Consider the following 20,951-nt stretch of genomic DNA (forward strand, 5'->3'; position numbering starts at 1 on the left):
CAACCACCTCTATGACAGCCTATCCTGATCACCCCTTCTCAGGAGGACAGCACTCCGAACAGTCTACCCACCTTCTGGCTCTTGGGGGCAACCCACATCGAGGTGGCCTACCAACCTTCAGGTTCACAGGATGGCTATCCACCATCTGACTCAGGGTGACAGCTTTCAGGCTGACCTATGAGCCTTCCAGCTCAGAGAGAGGTCTCCCAGACCCAGGGACTAGACAGTGCAGGTGATCAACCCAACAAGCAACAAGATAAAGTCAATGATCAACAAACATTCATTTCTGGTACAGAGTCCATTACCATAAACAATTCTCTTCAAAATGTAGAGTCCATTCCAGTATACAAAGTGCATTGTCAGAAACGGAGTCCACTCCAAACTACAGAGTCCACAGAGGGCAGAGCCCACTCCTGAAAGCTGCAAATGCACACCATCTTCATAGAGTCCTAGCCCATTCTTGGTGAACCAAGCCCACTCACAGGAACACAATACATTGTAAAAGGTGCAGTTAACTCACAGGGAGTTAGTCCACGCCAAAGGCAGGGTCAACTTGCCAGGATACAGCAAGTGCTCACCTCCCAGCACACACAGATGCTTAGTCTTTGCAGGGGCCTCATCCGAGGGTTAGGCCTACCCACAGGAACAGCTCATCTGGTAAAGATGTATTTTCTCACAAGGACTCAGTCTAAACACCAAAAACAATAACAAAAAAAAAGTGGAGGCACATACAAAAAACTAGAGTGCAAGAGCTAAGCCCTGCCACAAAATCCACAGTCTTTTTTTTCTCAAAAGTATAAGAGAAAAGAGTAACACACAGGCTGTAAGCAGCTAGTGAAACAACAATCTCCTAATGAAAACTGAGTTACACCTGAAACACATTGTGTAGATCAGGCAGTTTAGAAAATCAGTCCTCACTAAAAAAGGAATACCAGTTAACAAACTGGCTATATAATTCAGCCAGTTCAGGAATCAGGTTTCCCTGAGAGAAAACCAGAAACCAACAGCAGCAATAACACTGACTGACCCAGCCAGCACACAGAGTCAGTGCTCTAAATTGAGGAGATTCTAAAATCTCCTGGTTATATATTTTTTTGAGACCCCCCCCCCCCAAAACTGTAGTAGTGCTTATAATTTCCCCAACACCCCCATTGTGCACGCGCAGGTGTGATCTCCTGGTTATATTTTTTCCTTTTTTAAAAAAATTTATTAAACAATTCACAGTTTACAAAACAGTTAACATTAACAGCTGTATACAGAGAAACAGCAATTTTACAAGGGAAAGGCAGCAAAGCCAGGCCCCAAACCCCACCATTCAACCAGTTTTCAGGAAAAGGAGGACAAACCTCAAATCCCAGTTTCAGTCACCACAAAACAGTAACAATGACAAGTACATAGAAGACTGTCCAATTACAAGAAACAGTGCATACAATTCAGAGCCCCAGAAACCCAGCAGGACCCCTCCCATCTTCCAGCCACTCTTAGGCAGCCCATCCCTACGTACCTTCCAGCTCTCAGTCCGCCCTGACACACCTTTCGACCACCTCGAGAACACCTCTAGTACCTGCCAGGGCGAAAGTGCTGAGGATGGCCTACCTGCCTTCTGGCTCTGTCTGCCCCAACATACTATTGGGCTCTCACCCACTCCGATGCATCATCTGGCCCATGGACTGCCCTGACACACCTCCCGGCCACCTCTAGGACAGCCCAACCCCTTTCCCTGGGAAGGCAGCATGCAGGGCAGCCCACAAACCTTCCGGATCTCAACCTGCCCCTACGTGCCTTCTGCTCTGACACACCTCCGACCACCTCTAGGACAGCCCATCCCGATTACCCCTTCTCAGGACGACAGCGCTCAGAACAGTCTACTCACCTTCTGGTTCTCGCAGCAACTGGCATCAGGGTGGCCTACCCACCTCCAGCTTTCAGGACAGCCTACCAACTATTAGGTTCACAGGATAGCCTACCATCCTTCTGCTCTCAGGGTGACAGCTTTCAGGACGACCTATGAGCCTCCCAGCTCAGTAAGGCCTGCTAGATCCAAGGACACAGACGACAGTGCAGGTGATAATTAGCTCTGTCATGTTGCTTGTTGGGTTATCAGAGTCCTTTAATGATGCACAGAATACATTAGGATAGATAGTTCTCTTCAAAATACAAAGTCCATTCTCCCAGGAACAGAGTCCACTCCAGAATAAAAAGTGCATTGTCAGAAATGAAGTCCACTCCAAATACAGAGGCCGTTGCTAAAAATAGAGTCCACTCCCGAAGGCAGCAACTGCACACCCCACAGCACGCAGGTATTCAACCTACATGGAGTCCTGGCCCATCCTTGGAGAACCAGGCCCACTCACAGGAACACAGTACATTGTAAAGGTGCAGTTAACTCACAGGGGTTTGGTCCACTCCTGAAGGCAAGGTCTTCTCCTAAACACCAGGATACAGCAAGTGCTCACCTCCCAGCACACACACAGGTGTTCAGTCTTTGCAGCAGTTTAGTCCAAGGATGAGGCCTATCCACAGGAACAGCTCATCTGGAAAGTTGTAGTTTCTTACAAGGGCTCAGTCCAAACACCAAAGAACAGTGAAGACTCGTACAAAAAAAACAGAAAACTAGAATCCAAAGGCTAAGCCCTGCCACAAAATCAACATTGTCCTTTTCTCAAAAGTGAAAGAGAAAAAAAAGTAGTACACAGGCTGAGACCAGCCAGTGAAACAACCCCCTAATGAGAACTGAGTTACACCTGAAACACATTGTGTGCATCAGGAATTTAATAATCAGTCCTCACTAAAGGAATACCAATTAACAAACTGACTTTATAATTCAGCCAGTTTAGGAACCTGGTTTACCCTTTTTTTTAAAATATAAAAAAAAGCAGAAACCAATAACACACTGACTGTAACCCAGCCAGCAGTGTCAGTGCTCTAAACTAAGGAGATTCTAAATCTCCTGGTTATATTTTTTTTTGAGCCCCAACTGCAGTAGCACTTATAATTTCCCCAACACCCTTGTTGTGTGTGCAGGTGTGATCTTCTGATTATATTAGTCATCCAGGGCTTTCCTGATTGGCTTAGGTTCACAACCCCAATCAAGGATCTCATAGTGAACAAAATCCAGCTGGTTCCAGTCACTACATCAACAAAAGTATATCACTTTATTATTCTTTATTTTACATCTGATCTTTACATTTTGCCAATCTGCAAGGCATCCTAAAGTTGCTTGGTATTCTGCATTTGAACTTATCGTGTGAAGTTTGAAATCATGCCCTGTACAACTATGCTTAAAATTTGCAAAATTCTTTCTGATTGCATGATCATTGATTAACTTGGTAGAAATCAGGTGAATTTTCATAAAATATGGGATAACAGAATAATAATAACTTTTTTTCTTGCTCTTTTTAGATCCTCCTTCTTCTACAGCTGCAAGAACTCTCACTCTTGTTGCAAAATCACTTCAAAATTTAGCAAATTTGGTGGAATTTGGAGCTAAGGTACTCACTTTGAATCTTAGAAGTTCAAGCTAAACTAAGTTTGCTGAAGCTTTTGTATCCTTGAAAATTCTTCCACTCCTTTATAAGTAATGTCTCAAAACACAATATCATCATATTGCAACATGTTATTTCCTCATCACAACAGTGTCAGTCTCAATGAACCTCAATAATATTTTTATCCCGTTCTGCTAGTCACTATGTTTTATCATCAAGATTTTTTATGGAATAGTATTATGATTCCAATGGCTGTTATTACTGGGGAAGGCAGATCCCAACTGAAATCTGATTTGACTTTTTCTTTGTGTTTTAATGAGGTCGTCTTTTACTCAAACACATACACAAGGTTGCAGATTCAGTTTAACAATAAAATATATTTATAATGCAAAGAAATGAAGCGAAAATAGAATAAACCAAAGTATATATAACACAAATTTGATTTCAAAACATACAACAAAATAGAATCTCATTAATCCTGAAAACATTCCTTTACAATATTCACAACCAGAGAATTCATTTCTCTTTCATGTCCACAGAGCTAAATTCAACGTTGGCTCAATTCTTCATTTTCAGAATTTGATGAATGGTTTCTGGTGCTTTCATTTAACTGAGTATTTACTTTTTTAAAGCCTTGCTTAATTCCTTCAGGATTGTATCTATATACTTCTGGTCTGTAACTTTTAGACACAATTACTTACACTGAGGAACTTCTTTCTAGCAGTGTTTAGCTACCTCCCCCTCTTGGGAGCAACTGATCTACACATCCAGCTTCAGTTAAGGCTTCTGAATATGATCCAAACTAAAACTAAAAAGTTTTCTTCCCAAGCTTTCTCATCAAAAAAGGGAAAAAAAATCAACCCTTGATCTCCTAACTGAGAAACCTAATGCACAACAGTTTATTGCTTAGCAAAAACCACCCAATGTAGACTCTTTTTAGAAAAATAAATCACCATGGCTGCAGAAGAAAGGCTCAGGAGTTAGCACTGCTGCCTCACAGCAACAGGGACCCAGGTTTGATTCTAGCCTTTGGCAACTGTCTGTGTGGAGTTTGCACATTCTCCCTGTGTTGGTGCAGGTTTTCTCTGGGTGCTGTGATTTCCTCCCACAATCCAAAGATGTGAATTAGCCATGCTGAATTGCCCATAGTGTTCAGGGATATGTAAGTTAGGTGCATTAGTCAGAGGTAAATATAGGGTAGAAGAAATGGGTCTGGGTGGTTATTATTTGAAGGGTCGGCGTTGACTTGTTGGGCCGAAATGCCTGTTTCTACACTGTAGGGATTCTATGATCTATGAAATATCTCCAAGATAATCATTAAACCCCTTCAGAGATGCACAAAAAAAATTCCACAAGATCAAAGTTCAAAAATCCCAAAATCAAAAGGTACATCTTGCATCACAGTTGACTCCATTGAAAAGATACAAGAGAAAGAGGATATAATAGGATAGTGAATAATTAGTTATGTGCAATATGCAATTATACGTATTGCCAGTAGGAGTTGTACAAAGGGCCCTGGAAGTGTGGTGACAGTCATCATTTGCAGACCTCATCACTGTGAAAAACATATTCCTAAGAAATGATAAGGACATGAAACCAGAACAATGGAATAGAAGTTATGAATGTAAAACTAGAACATTAATATTGCTAATGTAATTTTAACACTTCAATAATTTTGAGGAAAACTTCAATGATCAGTGTTTGAAACAATATGTCAGGGTAATCTTCTTAGTTAATTTGCTAATTATCTTGTACCAATGTATTTCTTAAATAGAATTGACCCAGACTATTTAGACTTAGTGAATTTACAATTAAAGCTTATCATGTTCCATATGCTGTGGAATATTTATTATCAAAGATGGACTACTATATAATGATGCAAGTTTTTTTTTAAATAGGAGCCCTACATGGAAGGTGTAAATCCATTTATCAAGAACAACAAGCACCGGATGATTATGTTCTTAGATGAATTAGGGGTAAGTTGCACTTAGTTGCCCCAAAAATTAATAATCTTGAAGACAACTGTTGAGATATCTGAACCAGAACACATTGGTTGTAGCTACCTTGTAGTTTGTTTTCAAATTAGCTGAATTAACAGTATCCACAGGATTAAGTTTAATTTCCTTTAACATAAAAAAGTACATGATGTGAAGAAGATACTGGGAGTTAAGACCAAGTTTAGTCAAACAGATAGGGGAGATGGAAAGACAGAGAAAGGCTGAAAGTAGAAACTCCAGACTTAGACAACTGAAGAAGCACTCTTGGATGTGCATAACAGCTAGAGTTAGAAACAGAGAGCAGTACATACTGAGAAAGCTAGTGAAGCGGGAGAGGTAAGATGGGATTTAAATCCCATGATTGAGAATTGCAATGGCTGTGAATATGGGTAAACATAAAAAAAGGAGCCAGAGTAGGCAGCCAACTTTCCCTTCAAGCCTACTTCACTATTCAACATGATCATGACTGATCACCCAGTTCAGTACCCTGTTCCTGCTTTTCCACAAATCCTTTGTTTCCCCAGCTCTAGTTTATATGTAATTCTTTGAAAGCATTCAGTGTTTGCCCAGAACTGCTCTGTGTGGAAGATAATTCCGTTAGCTCCCTGCTCTCTGGCTGAAGAAATTTCTCAAGTGGTAAATGGCCCACCCAGTATCCTGAAACTGTGACCCCTGATTCCCTGGTCATCAGGAACATTCTTCCTCCATTTATCCTCTTATCGTGGTAGAATTTAATTGGTTTGTATAAGATCACACCCCCTTCATTTGTCTAAACTCTAGTGAGTATAATACTAACTGATCCAGTCTCTTTCTCTTTCTTTTTCTCTCTCTCTCTCTCTGTGTGTCAGTCTTGCCACCTCAATAATCAGTCTACTAAACCTTCACTGAACTCCCCACTTATCTGAGGAAAGATACTCCTGGCTAAAGAGATTAAAACTGTGCACAGTACTCCAGGTGTGGAGTCACAAAGGCCCTGTACAATTGCAGCAAGATGTCTGTCTTCCTGTACTCAAATTCTGTCACTATTTCCAGCAGTAGAACCATATCTTCAATAGCCCTATACTGTGATCCACTGTGGTCCTAGATGAGGCTTGAGCATCACACCTGTGCTCCACAGCAGTCAAGGATTGTTGCAGTTAGCACCCCCTGTCCTGCTGATAACCAGTCTTATAAAGCACCTGCACCCCCACACAAACAAGATAAACAAGCACTCTAGGATGTTTGAGCCAGAGTAATCGGCATACATCTCCAGGAAGTGATAAAGGCAATCATAGGTGACCTAAACATTAATCAAATGGAGCACTTCCTATTCATGAATTGTGCAGCATTATTCTGTAGCCCTCTCAACACCACGTGTGGGCAATCAATGACACCTTGTACCTCAAGGATCCCTGCAGTGTTCCTGAATTCTATTGTTTGGGTTACAGCACTGGCTTTATCATTGGGAAACAAAATCAATCACTGAGATCTTGGTTGGATTGCATCATTCACTAATTGATGCATGTGTGGGTGAACAAAGGAACCAGTGGCCTCGCACCCTCTAGCGTAGCATTCCTAACCCACTCCAGCACCTGGCAGTTTCATCAGTATCCCAAGATATACTTTGGGCTTCCTGAACATATTATGCATCTTGAGGAGCCCTGTGGCTGTGACCTCTGTGAGTTGAGCCCTCCTCAACCTACGTGTTGGCCTGCACCTAACCCTGCTGTTCACCCTGCTGTTCTATATCCATGTTCACTTTCTGAAGTAGACAGCCACGGTGGCCAGCATGACACTCATGGCGAGGCCATACGTATTCATGGAGGCAGGGGTCATGGCTGAGATGCAAAATGTTCTTTTAACGTCTGTCTTTGCAAAGAGAAAAATGCTACTCAGGCCCAGGTGATAGAGGAAGAAACTCTGTCAATGTGACTGGTCACAGTTTCTAAACCAGTAGAGTTGGTACATTAAAAAAAAGAACGAACTGCAGATTTTGTAAATCTGAAACTGAAAGAGAAATTGCTGGAAAATTTCAGCAGGTCTGGCAGTATTTGTGGAGAGACAGCAGAGTTAATGTTTTGGTGCGAGTGACATTTCTTCGTTTGGTACGTTAAGTCGACAAGCTACCAGGACCAGATGAGAAAGCGTGTGTGAAAATTGCAGGGGCACTGGCAATAATATTTCAGTCTTCAATAGACTTAGTGGAAGATGCCAGGAGACTGAAAAATTGCAAACATTATGATCTTGATCAAGAAAGGTTGCAAGGATATGTCCAGTAATTACGCACCACTCAATTTACATTCAGTGGTAGGGACAATTATTCAGGTTAGAATTAGTGGGTATGTGGAGGAAGATGTGTTGATTAGGAGAATCAACATGGATTTTGAAAGAACAAATATCAAACTAATTTGCTGGAGTCTTTGAGGAGGTAACAGCAAGGTTCAATGAGGGAAACACTGGTGTGGTATAAATGAGCATTTCATACAATGCTAATGAGGAACATTATAGGTCATGGAATAAATGGGACAAAAGAAACATGGATACAAAATTTCCTGAGTGATAGGAGACAGAATAATGCTCAGTGGATATTGGGACAGTATTGGTCGGTATTGGGACCATTGCTTTTCCTGAATATATTAATGATCTAGATCTTGGTGTGCAGAGGATAATTCCAAAGTTTTCAGATGCTATGAAACTTGGAAAAATTGTAAACTGTGGAACTCTAATAGGACATAGACAGATTGGTGGAATAGGCATATAGGTGGCAAGTGAGCTTCAATGCAGAAAAGTGTGAACTGATGCATTGGTAGGAAGAATGTTGAAAGACAGGAAATAGGGGTACAATCCTATAGGGAGTGCAAAGCAGCAGACCTGGATGTATATGTGCACAGATTATTGAAGATAGCCAGGACATTTGGAGAGAACAATAACTGAAACATACAGTTTTCTGAGCTTTATTGATAGGGGTGTAGAATACAAGAGCAAAGAAGTGATGTTGAACTTGTAAAGATGCTTATTAAACCTCAGCTGGAGTATTTTGTACAGTTCTGGGTATCACTTATATTAATGATATAAATGCATTGCAGAAATTATTTACAAGAATGGTTCCAGTGATGAGAAATTTCAGTTATGAGGATAGAATTAGATTTTTGGGACTTCTGTCCTTGGAGAGAAGACTACTGAGAGCAGATCTGATAAACATTATAAAAATTATGAGTGGACTGGATAGAGTAGATGGGAGAAACTGTTCCCGCTTGTAAAGACGAACAAGAATGAGGGGGCAGAGATTTAAAGTTGATTTGCAAAAGAACTAAGATTGATATGAAAAAAACTTGTTTACTCAGTGTATCGTTAAGCTATGGAATACCCTGCCTGGAAGTGTGGTGGAGACAGCTTCAACTGAGGCATTCAAGAGGGCAGGGGAATTGACAGTTGGTCCTGATGCTTATTTGAAGAGCTAGTGCAGATATGATTGACCAAATGGCATCCTTCTGTGCCAAAAGTCCTATATGATCAAATATTTTCTTAGTTTATTTTATCCTTCTTACTCTTTAATTGATCACAATTGTAAACAAACCAGGAAAAAACTATGTCTCATTTTTTATCTGTATTTCTCACTTATTTTATTATTTCTGATGGTACATGAACTAATCCACTTTATAAAATATAGTCTGAAATATTTCAGACAAAATTACTGGACCATCAGCATCTCAAAGCACTCTCAGTTTAATTTGTGTTCTTATTGTATATGAGAATTTATCTCCATTCAATAAATGGCATGCTACGGCTAAACTACATAATCCTAATGGAAAATGATGTTTTCATTTTCTGATTGTCAGATATTCCATGTGGTAGAACTATTTTGTCCCTTTTTAAATGGATCTGTATCCATCAATGTGCTCACATCACAATATATTTAGTTTTACCTTGGGAAAGAACAGATACATTCTTGCAAGGTTCACATTTGATGACCAGCCTGGATTTCATTTAATAAAAATAAAGTGAATTTAAACCTAAATGAGATATTTCATTGTGTTTAGAATGTCCCTGAGCTTCCTGACACTACAGAGCACTTTAGGACTGATTTGTCTCGTGACTTAGCAGCTTTGCATGAAGTTTGTGCAGCACATTCGGATGAACTTCGCACATTAAGCAACGAACGAGGAGTCCAGCAGGTAACTCCCATTTTTAATTTTGTTGCTTCATTAAAATTTAAAAATTCTAATTAAAATTTTTAGTTGCATCATGGAAAAGGCGATGTGTGGGAACTTAATTCATGTGAATTGATCCATAATTGTTGAGCTACCCTGAGTTTCTAGGTTTACTGGTCTGGTAACTTAAGTAATCTAAATCAGTTAACCACAGTAATTCTCCGTCTGCAAGTATTTAAACTGTAAGATATGACATCTATAAATGCACTCTGTTTATGAAGCTATTAACTTCACTGATGAGCCAGAGGTGATACCAACTGCTGCTCAAGTTATGAAACTCTTGAGCACAAATTATTCCAGGTGATAACACTTCCTACAGACCTGAATATCAAGGATTCCGGAAGTATCCAGGATTGTTCACACTGAGCAGCATGAGCATGCCATCGAGTCCAAACTCCGTACTTGTTTCTATATGTGCGACTGTTAAACTGTTACATAAATAAATAGACATGTGAGCTACTGCTGCATGAGCTGCTTCTCATTGTATAGGAGTTTTAAATGAAATATTTTATTTTAACTTCTAAAAATTTTAGACTATAATTTATAGTTAATGATTTTCAATTTGCTTAATTCCTATCTTATACTTTGCTTGTGAGGTCATATTGTTTTTTTGCTGTGTTTGATTTAATTCATGTTCACATTTTGATTCCTTGCTTCTTTTTATCTGATCTCTTGCTGTCCTTTTTGAATCTCCATTCTGCTTCTACTCCTTTATATCTGATCTTGATCTCTTGACTTACATCATAAATCTACTATGCTCCTGCTTTACAATACAGACTGTGATCAGTGATTCTAACCTGTTTCACCTTGCTTTATTCCAACTTACTTCCTTGTCTATGTCCTCTATATTATATGATTTAATATTGATTTACGGACAAGTTTTCATGTATTGTTAACAGTATCTGATGACATTCCTGATGTCTGTATTTTTCAGCATGTCTTGAAAAAACTTCTGGCAATTACAGAACTGTTGCAGCAGAAACGAAATCAGTATTCTGCATCTAGTAGGTAGCAGCCTTCCTGGTCAGAAATTCTGCATGGATTAACATGTCCCAGGTTTATCAGAGGACACTTCACAACAATCTCCTTTTTTGTTACATCTGAAATAAATACTCACATACAACATTCCTTCTAGTGTGTGAACTATGCAACAGAAAAACAGTTGGTCAATCGCATCAGCAAGTTAGCTATTTGTGCAGACCACCTCTTGCACTTTTTTCTCTGAACAAGTCACTAGCCATTGAGCCTTGATGTACTAGTCATCTTTCACAAAGCTAGGTGAATCGACAACATAAGGTGTTTTATTTCAAGTTGCCAAAGTTCCCAGGATCTATCCAGAGCTACAGTATGAAATGTCAGTCAGATGATGAGATAGGTTTGTGAAAACTGGAGGACAGGCTGTACAGTGTTTGTACTAAAACTTCTGATTGATTACTTGTATGGTTAAGACTGCTCACGTCTTTAATCTCTGGTTATATATTTACAGCTTATTGGAAATGTCTTTAAATACCAAGGTTCCTCACTAAAGACTGGTTAGTATACTCTACAAAAAGAAATCTGCAATAAGCATTCATTGCATGACATGTGCAGACAGAGTATACATAGCATTTATTGTGCCACTAATTTTGATCAGTTTAATTATACTGTACAATTGGCTGAGTCTTCCAACAAAAGCAGTAATGAGAAAAAATTCTTTAAGTTACTTAATCAAAAGCTTTGTATGTATAATGTTTACAAATGTAAACAAATTCAATAGTTGAATAAATTTATTGATCATTGTATCAGAAATGCATGCACTTATTAAACCATTTTGTAAAGTACTTTGACTTTTGTTTCAATAAATGACAAACAGTATTGAAACTGACACAAGTTCAACCATTTAAGTCATTTGGTAGCACAGAATTTGAGTATCACTGAAAAAAGACAATGACATTTAGTCAAAATCTTGTGCTCATCAGAACAATTTGCAAAAATTGTGATGTGCAAACATCATTTATTTTGTAATAGAGTGCTAAATGATTGGCAAATGAACTCTGGTATAGGCATTGACATGGAGAGTGATAGAATGTTAAAATATTAAAATTGTTAATGTATAATTTATAATGAATAATATTAGAATCAATTAATGACTGACGGTTAACTGCCAAATTTTGAAATTTTAAACCGTGCAGATGAATTCTTATCAAACTACTACCCTCAGAAATAAACTGGAAAATGGAATCAAATATTGTCCAATTCCAAAATCACATCTAACGTTCAACTTCGGAGTTTTGCAAGTATGAACTGGTTGGTGCAGTCAGGCTTTAAAGATTTCTCAAAACTTTGAGCAACAAGTGAAGCTAGTTGTTTCATGCTGCTGCTAAGCAGCAACATAATAGGATTTGCCATAAACATGATGCAGCTGTTTTACTTGAGTTTCATAGCCAGCATTATGCAGTAACTTAATATCAAATTGCAACAGCCTGAACAGCTTCAAACTACTTTAAGATGTAAAATTATTTGAAGCCAAAGTAAATTAAATCTATGGCAAATGCAGCTAAAAAAAGGGCAACTACAGTACAACTAAAGCCTGCAATAACTGTATATATTAGAAATGTGAAAGCTTAAAAAGTTTTGCATGCAATTTCCAAGTCCTGAAAATGAAAGGATGCGAGTTAAATCTGCTTGCCAACCATTGAATGTTCAGCTTGTAATCATACAACTGCAACGTAACAGAACAGAAGATCAAACAAGGTAAAATATAGAACCGTGGATGCTGAAGATCTAAAGTGAAAACAGTCAGAAAACTGTTACTCCTGTAACTTCTTTCCATCAGCAATATGGGTGAAACTTCACAATATAACTGCAAGTGTTTTGTGAAATCAGCTCACTGCCTTAAGTCAAATAAAAATGGGGCAATAAATGATGACTTATTAATAGTGTCCACATCCTATCAAGAATTTTCAAAAAGACAACCACTTTTCAAATGTATCTAATCGGCTGTAAAGAACTATGAAAAGGTATGAGATAAGTGCAAATTCTTCATGGTACATATATGCACCTTTTTGTATGTTTCTTGGTATAATACACAAACTACACATTGTTTTAAAATTATTGTGTATGTTTTCCTTCCTATATTATGAATGCTAGGTGTTTGAAGTGTAAATATACAAGTATAAAGTTCATTTACATTTGTGATTTCTGCAAAAATACTTGTTGAAATGAAGATAAAAGATTAAAGGCAAAATACTAAAGTGAAGTTATAAATCTTTCATGAACATTTTTCATTCTGAATTAAAGAAAAAAGTTACAAGTAAAAGCTGGGCTCTATATGTCTTGTTAATAGACAAACTGTGCAAGGTCAGTTCTTGACTTGTCACCCTGTGTTAAGATTTAGTATCATCCAGAAAGTTAGAAAAGAAGCGTACAAGGTTCTCACCAAGACTGTGTGGCACCACTAGCATACTGAGCCTGTTGAAACAACATGTAGTTTCACATCTGAATGATTAATATCATCCCAAATGTTCTGAAGAATTCCTACTCCCATTTATATATTTAAAAGTCAAGTACTAAATTAACTAACTTTACTGTCAAAACACATTTGACTTCTTTGGTTCTTCAAAAAAAAGTGACATTGGCAAGAATCAAACTTTATCATTGTACTAAAAGTATGTTAATACAAATTGCAAAATAATATTCCAAGGTACGAAGTATCTTGTAAAAAAGTTCAAAATAACCATGCAAAACTGATATACATAGGAATTGGGTTCTGAAGAAGTCATAGTGGAAATGTTAAGTCTCTCTCTTCAGGAGTTGCTGCCAGAGCTACTAAGTTTCTTCCACATTTTGAATATATTATATATTAGGTAGTTATAGACAGAACAGGTACACCATACTGCACCTGTCTCAATTCAACAAAATAACAATAGTCATTCACTGGTTCATTTCGCAGAGCAGTGCCTTGACCAAGGTCTATCTCCCTAGTTTAAAATTTAAAGCTGGACAGTTATTGTCATCATTAACTACTGTGTTCTCTGTGGCAATGCTTCTATCCATCAATTTACTTGTCACTAATCATTACTCTTCTCACGTACATTAGATATTTTGTTTTTCCTTTACTTTAATATTTCTTGGTGCAAATTGTCCTCATGCGTGCAAGATGAAAAGCTTTACAAAATTTCTTTTTCAGTCAAGTTCTTTGCTATCAAATTCAATTTACTTATCCAGCCACAATTTAGCTTAAATTCATGCTGGTTGTCTTTTTTTTACATGTTTCTGTATGAGAAATAATATCGTCCCTCAGAGTTTTAAGAATTATTTGCTCAATACTGAAGTTAGGCTAACTGGCCTGTAATTATTAGTTTTTTAACTTTTGTACAAAAAAGTTTATACTATTTTAAATGATGGCAGAACGTTATCAGTTTTTTTTTTAACTTCAGCACTATACAAACTGTGAATCTATGTATATGATTTTCACTGCTTAGTAACTCCAAGAACAACAACACCAACCACTCTACAAGGCCTTCACTGACCTGACTAAGGCTTTTAACTCAGTCAATTAGGAAATGCTATCGAAGATCCTGTCCAGTGAAATGAATCAATTGTCTGTCTCCACAAGATGTCAATCACCCCCACCGACTATAATATGACAGAATGCTTTGTGGCTAGGACAGGGATCATGCAGCAAAGTGTTATCATCCCCACCTTTTTCTCCATCTTCATTGCCACTAGCTTTATCTGGTCAAGAAGAAGCTTCCCAGTGGTATGGACTGTGCCTGCAGGACAAATGGCAAACTTTCAAATGGATGAAATCCAAGCAGAAAATAACATCTTCTCTGCTTTTGCCGAAGAGAATCTTCACAGTACATTTGACTTCTTTGCAGAAGCATACGAAAGAATTGGTCTCAACCTCAAGGCTGAAACCTTTTACCAATCAGTCCCAGGTCAAGTTCTGGTTCATCCCTCCATTAAGTTCAATAAAAGTCCCTCCAAATTTGGAACATTTAAGGCTGACATTGAAACAGAGATTCAACATTACATCAAACTTTCAGGCAATTCAGAATCTTCAACGATAGTGACATCTGTGCTGACAGCAAAATCTGCTCTAAAGAAGTCATCTAGAATTGAAACATTATCTCGCTTTCTCTCCACAGATGCTGCCTGACCCACTGTGATTTCTAGCATTTTTTGTTTTCAGTACAGATTCCAACAACTGCAGTAATGTGTTCCTACCTGATACCAAGATCCTTGTGTATAATGCAATCATTCTTCTGACTTGTCTATATGGCTAGAAACTTGGACTACACAAAGACACCATCTAAAGACCATTGAAAAGTACCAATAGTGTAGTTTGAGATGGGATTCTCTGCCTCAGTTGGGAGGCTAGGTATACTAACATCAGTATCCTTGAAGCAGCTAATAGCACCAGCATTGAAGCCATGATTATCTGCCCAAGTTCTGACTACCAAAGAGAGTATTTTTGCCGAGCTCAAGGAAGGCACTCAAACAAGAGGAGGATCAAGGACGTATTTTAAAGCCTCCCTGAAGACTTCCTTCAAGAATGCAACATAGATGTCAATGCATGAGAGGTCCTTTGTTCAGAAGAAACCCCGAGGAGGAAGCTGCTGTATGAAGGGGCACAATGCCTGGCACAAGATGAATTGCAGAAGAAGAACTGGAGAAATACCAGTGACCTCAAAGGCCAAGAATCAAAGAGTGTGGTGCTGGAAAAGCACAGCTGGTCAAGCAGCATCAGAGGAGCAGGACAGTGCTGTCCTCAGTTTATCTCACGGTTAAGACTAATTCCATCTCTCAAACACTTGACAAACGTGTGATTGGTGATGTGACTCTAGAATTGGGCTCATTAACCACATGAGGACCCACAAAACTTATGACCAGTGACAGAATTTCCTAGGTGGACAATCATACTGATTAGCGAGTGAATACCAATGATAGTGACCATAGTCATGGTCAGATAGAATTGGAAAATGATAGAAACTTCCACCTGATTCTTCCTTGCTTCTCATTACTGGCCTGCATATTTATCTACATCAAAAATGCTAAATCCTTTCATATTTCCTCTTTATCTAACTCAATACTTCCACTGCTCTTCCCTAACTACGATGTCTGCATCATTCCCTTCATTTCCAAAAACATATATTCAGTGTTTTCCAAAAATAGGTTATCTTACTATCTCTTGTTTGTTTTCTTTGCCAATATTTTTTCATGTTCCTCTTTGCTTCCTATACTCTTGTAGGCTCTTAGGATCTGACGTGGTTATTATTTGCTTTATTCTTAATTATTGAGTGTATTTCCTTACTATCCCAGGACTTTATCTTGTGCTTTCAACCATTAAGATATTAGTCCAAAGTATTTTGTTGGTGTCTGCATGTACACTGTCCCAGAGACTGCTTGCTCTACATTTTTATTCATTTGTGGGACTTGGGCATCGCTGGCTGGCCAGTATTGAAAGCCCATCCCTATTTGTCCTTGAGAAGGTGATGGTGAGCTGCCTTCTTGAATCGCTGCAATCCACTTGCTGTGGGTTGACTCATAAAACCAGTAGGGAGGGAATTCCAGGATTTTGACCCAACAGCTATAAAGTAACAGTGGTATATTTCCAAGTCACACTCCTGTTCGGTGTCTTGTAGATGGTGGATAGACTTGAGGATGTCAGGAGGGGAGTTAGTCACCACAGTATCCCTAGTCTCTGACCTACTGTTTAGCCACTGTGTTCATGTGGTGAGTTCAGTTGAGTTTCTGGTCAATGGTAACCCCAAGGATGTTTACAGTGGGGGAATTCAGTGATGGTAATACTACTGAATGTCAAGGAGCAGTGGTTAGAGTGTCTCTTACTGGTGATGGTCATTGTCTGGCATTTGTGTGATGCAAATTATACTTGCCACTTGTCGGCCCAAGCCTAGCTATTGTCCAGGTCTAGTTGCATTTGAGCACAGACTACTTCAGTATCTGAAGAGTCACGGATGGTGCTGAATACTGTGCAATCATCGGCAAACATCCTCACTTCTGACCTTATGAGAGAGGGACGGTCATTAATGAAGCAGCTGAAGATTGTCAGGCATAGAACACTCCCTTGAGGGACTCCTGCAGAGATGTCCTGGAGTGAGATGACTGACCCTCCACAGCCACAATCATCACTGTGCCATGTAGGACTCTAACCAGCAGAGTGTTTGCCCCAGATACCCATTGACTCCAGATTAGATTTGCTGGGGTCCCTTGATGTCATACTTGGGTCAAATGCAGCCTTGATGTCAAGGGCTGTCACCTCTGGAATTCAGCTCTGTGGTGGAATTTCAATTTAATAATAAAAATCTGGAATTAAGAGTCGACTGATGACCATGAAACCATTGTCAATTATCAGAAAATCCCATCTGGTTCACTAATGTCCTTTAGGAAAGGAAAAGACCTAGTCTGGCCTACATGCGAGTCCAGAGCGCAGATCCCCAGAATATTTTTCTGGGTTTCTGGATTAATAGTCGAGCGATAATACCACACAGGCATCACCTCCCCCGCCCAAATTATTATTAACCTTTAATTAATCTCTTCAAGTTATTATTGTCCTGCAACACTGTTTTTAAATATCTACGCAGTTGGTTAAATATAGCTTTCTAGTGTTTCTAGACTTTCTGGAGTGTTCATTCTAGGCTGCTGCCTTCACTCCTCTTGATGTCATTCAAGTGATCAATAACAACATCATACCACACAAGGACTCCTGAATTTTATAATGTGGGAACATTTGTTTTGCACTCTTGCTATCTTCTCATTGAATACTTCCCAGCACCAAGAAACTGCTTTAACAATATAAGTTTAGGGTGTAGGTTTGCTCGCTGAGCTGTAGGTTTGATATCCAGACGTTTCATTACCTGGCTAGGTAACATCATCAGTGGCGACCTCCAAGTGAAGTGAAGCTGTTGTCTCCTGCTTTCTATTTATATGTTTGGCCTGATTGGGGTTCCTGGGGTTTGTGGTGATGTAATTTCCTGTTTGTTTTCTGAGGGGTTGATAGATGGAATCTAGATCTGTGTGTTTATGGCGTTGTGGTTGGAGTGCCAGGCCTCTAGGAATTCTCTGGCATGTCTTTGCTTAGCCTGTCCCAGGATCGATGTGTTGTCCCAGTCGAAATGGTGTTTTTTTTCATCCGTGTATAGGGCTACGAGGGAGAGAGGGTCATGCTTTTTTGTGGCTAGCTGGTGTTCATGTATCCTGGTGGCTAACTTTCTTCCTGTTTGTTCTATAGAGTGTTTGTGGCAGACCTTGCATGGAATTTTGTAGACGACATTGTTTTGTCCATGAGTTGTATTGGGTCTTTCAAGTTTGTTAGTTTTTGTTTGAGTGTGTTGGTGGGTTTGTGTGCTACTAGGATTCTGAGGGGTCTTAGTAGTCTAGCTATCATTTCTGAAACTTCTTTGATGGTGGTGGTGGTGGTGGTTAGGTTTTCTGGCTGTGTTTGGTCTGCTTGTCATGGTTTGTGCTTGAGGAATCTGCGGACTGTATTTATGGAGTATCCATTCTTCTTGAATACATTGTATAGGTGGTTCTCCTCTGTTTTCCAAAGTTCATCTGTGCTGCTCGTTGGAATAATGTTCTGATACAGCTTCGTTTGTGTGTGTTGGGATGGTTGCTGGTGTACTTAAGTATTTGGTCAGTGTTTGTTGGTTTTCTGTATATGCAGGTTTGTAGTTCTCCGTTGTCCTTTCTTTTGACTGACGTCCAGGAATGCGAGTTTGTTGTCGGTTTCTTCCTCCTTGGTGAACTTTATGCCTGTGAGAGAGTGTTGTTGATGATGTTAAATGTTTCTTCTATCTTGTTTCGTTTTCTGATGACAAAGATGTCATCTATGTAGCGAACCAGATTTTTGGTGATGGTTGGTAGGGCTGTTTGTTCTAGTCTTTGCATTACCGTTTCTGCTATGAATCCCGATAGCGGAGATCCCATGGGTGTGCCGTTGATTTGATTGTAGATTATGTTGTTGAAGGTGAAGTTGGTAGTGAGGCACAGGTCCACTAGCTTCATGATGTTTTCGTTGGTAATGTGATTGATGGTGGTTGGGGTGTGTGTGATGGTATCTTCTAAAAGTGTGGTAAGTGTTTCCTTTGCCAGGTCGATGTTGATGGAGGTAAACAGTGCTGTTGTGTCGATTGAGATCATTGTTTCGTCTTCCACTATTTTGATGATTTTTAGGAATTCCTGTGTGGAATGGATGGAGTGTTGTGACTCTTCTACTAGGTATTTCAGTTTTGCATGTAGTTCTTTGGCCAGTCTGTAAGATGGTGTTCCGGGTAGTGAGAGTTTGGGTCCGAGGGGAGCTTCTGGTTTATGGATTTTCGGTAGTCTGTAGAATCGTGGGGTGTTGGTCCCGTCTGGTTTCATTTTCTGGAATTCCACCTTGTTTAATCGTCTGGAATTGTGTAGTTTTCTTGGGAGATATGTAATTTTGTTTCCTAGTTGTGGGAGTGGGTCTAGCACCACCTGTTGGTAGGTGTTGGTATCTGCGAGTAGTGCATTGGCTTTCTCTATGTAATCCCTTCTGTTCAAGATGACTGTGAGCCGACCTTTGTCTGCAGGTAATATAATGATGTTTTTTGTCTTTATTGAGGTTTTCCAGGGCTTTCTTTTCTTGTGTGTTCAGCTTGTTTCCTTCCCTCTTTCGGCTCAGAGTAGGTGCAACTGTCTGTCTGATCGTTTATTATGTTTCTTTCGTGAGATTGTTGTCCTTCAATGTGGTTTCTAATGCCGCTAGGAAATCCTTCTTGTCAGCGTCTCGGTAATTGAAATTTAGTCCTTTTACTAGTACTGCTTTTTCTGTGTCTGATAGGGTTTGGTCTGATAAGTTCTTTATCCATGCCCCTGTGTTATCGGTTTTGTCTTTGTTTGTGAGTTTGTCAAGTTTTTTTCTTCAGGTCCCGATTTTACTTTTTCTGTGTTGTTTGGTGTTTACGGCTCATTCCACCGCGTGTGTCCATTCTTGATTTGTTGCTTGTTTGAATACAGTTTTTGGCGCACAATTTCCCGGTTGTATTTTCAGAGTCTGCGGTGGGCGTCATTGATTAGTTCTTGGGAGCATTCTGCGGCCGTTTCGTTCTGTTAAACTTCTGGCTTGAGGTGTTTTTATCGGCGGTTTGTATTGGAGACATTTTGGCAGTACCTGTTTTCTCAAACATTCATGCAGGAAGTACAGTTGTTCGCGGGTGGAACTCACTCGAAACTAAACAAGATAGAAGAGACATTTAACATCAATAACACCCTTACAGGCATAAAGTTCACCAAGGAGGAAGAAACCGACAACAAACTCGCATTCCTGGACGTGAGAGTCGAAAGAAAGGACAATGGGTTATTACAAACCTGCATGTACAGAAAACCAACAAACACTGACCAAATACTTAACTACACCAGCAACCATCCCAACACACACAAATGAAGCTGTATCAGAACACTATTCCAACAAGCCACCACACACTGCAGCACAGGCGAACTTTGGAAAATAGAAGAGAACCACCTATACAACTTATTCAAGAAGAATGGATACTCAAAAAATACAGTCGGCAGATACCTCAAGAACAAACCACGACAAGCAGACAAAACACAGCTAGAAACCCTAACCATCTTACCATACATCAAAGAAGTTTCAGAAATGACAGCCAGACTACTAAGACCCCTCGGAATCCTAGTAGCACACAAACCCACCAACACTCTCAAACAAAAACTAACAAACTTAAAAGACCCAGTACAACCCATGGACAAAACCAACATCAACTACAAAATTCCATACAAGGACTGCCACAAACACTCTGTAGGACAAACAGGAAGAAAGTTAGCCGCCAGGATACATGAACACCAGCTAGCCACAAAAAGACACGACCCTCTCTCCCTTGTAGCCCTACACATGGATGAAAAAAACCACCATTTCGACTGGGACAACACATCTATCCTGGGACAGGCTAAGCAAAAACATGCCAGAGAATTCCTAGAGGCCTGGTACTCCAACCACAACGCCATAACAAACACATAGATCTAGATACCATCTATCAAAGCCTCAGAAAACGAACAGGAAATTATATCACTACAAACCCCAGGAACCCCAACCAGGACAAACATATAAATAGAAAGCTGGAGACAACAGCTTCGCTTCACTTGGAGGTCACCACTGATGATGTTACCTAGCCAGGTAATGAAACGTCTGGATATCAAACCTACAGCTCAGCGAGCAAGCCTACACCCTAAACCTCAACCTGAGCTACAAACCTTCACAAACTTTGCAACTATATAAATGTTTTTACTAA

The 20,951-nt window shown here is 39.5% G+C and overlaps 1 protein-coding gene across 2 annotated transcripts in view; it reads left to right on the top strand.

Moving 5' to 3' along the window:
* The window catches only part of rasa1a (RAS p21 protein activator (GTPase activating protein) 1a), a 191,209-nt gene extending 179,849 nt beyond the window's left edge, over window positions 1-11,360 (top strand). Inside the window, exons 22-25 of one of the 2 annotated variants that reach the window (XM_060836608.1) lie at window positions 3,403-3,491; window positions 5,384-5,461; window positions 9,502-9,636; window positions 10,607-11,360. In XM_060836608.1, the coding sequence (XP_060692591.1) occupies window positions 3,403-3,491; window positions 5,384-5,461; window positions 9,502-9,636; window positions 10,607-10,684 (380 nt within the window). In that variant the 3' untranslated portion in view covers window positions 10,685-11,360. Of the gene's footprint in view, window positions 1-3,402; window positions 3,492-5,383; window positions 5,462-9,501; window positions 9,637-10,606 lie in introns of those variants that run through there. The other variant, XM_060836609.1, reaches the window with a different exon arrangement.
* Window positions 11,361-20,951: the final 9,591 nt, after the last annotated feature.

The sequence above is a fragment of the Hemiscyllium ocellatum genome, chromosome 2, assembly GCF_020745735.1.
Source record: "Hemiscyllium ocellatum isolate sHemOce1 chromosome 2, sHemOce1.pat.X.cur, whole genome shotgun sequence".
In the NCBI taxonomy this organism is placed as follows: Eukaryota; Metazoa; Chordata; class Chondrichthyes; order Orectolobiformes; family Hemiscylliidae; genus Hemiscyllium; species Hemiscyllium ocellatum.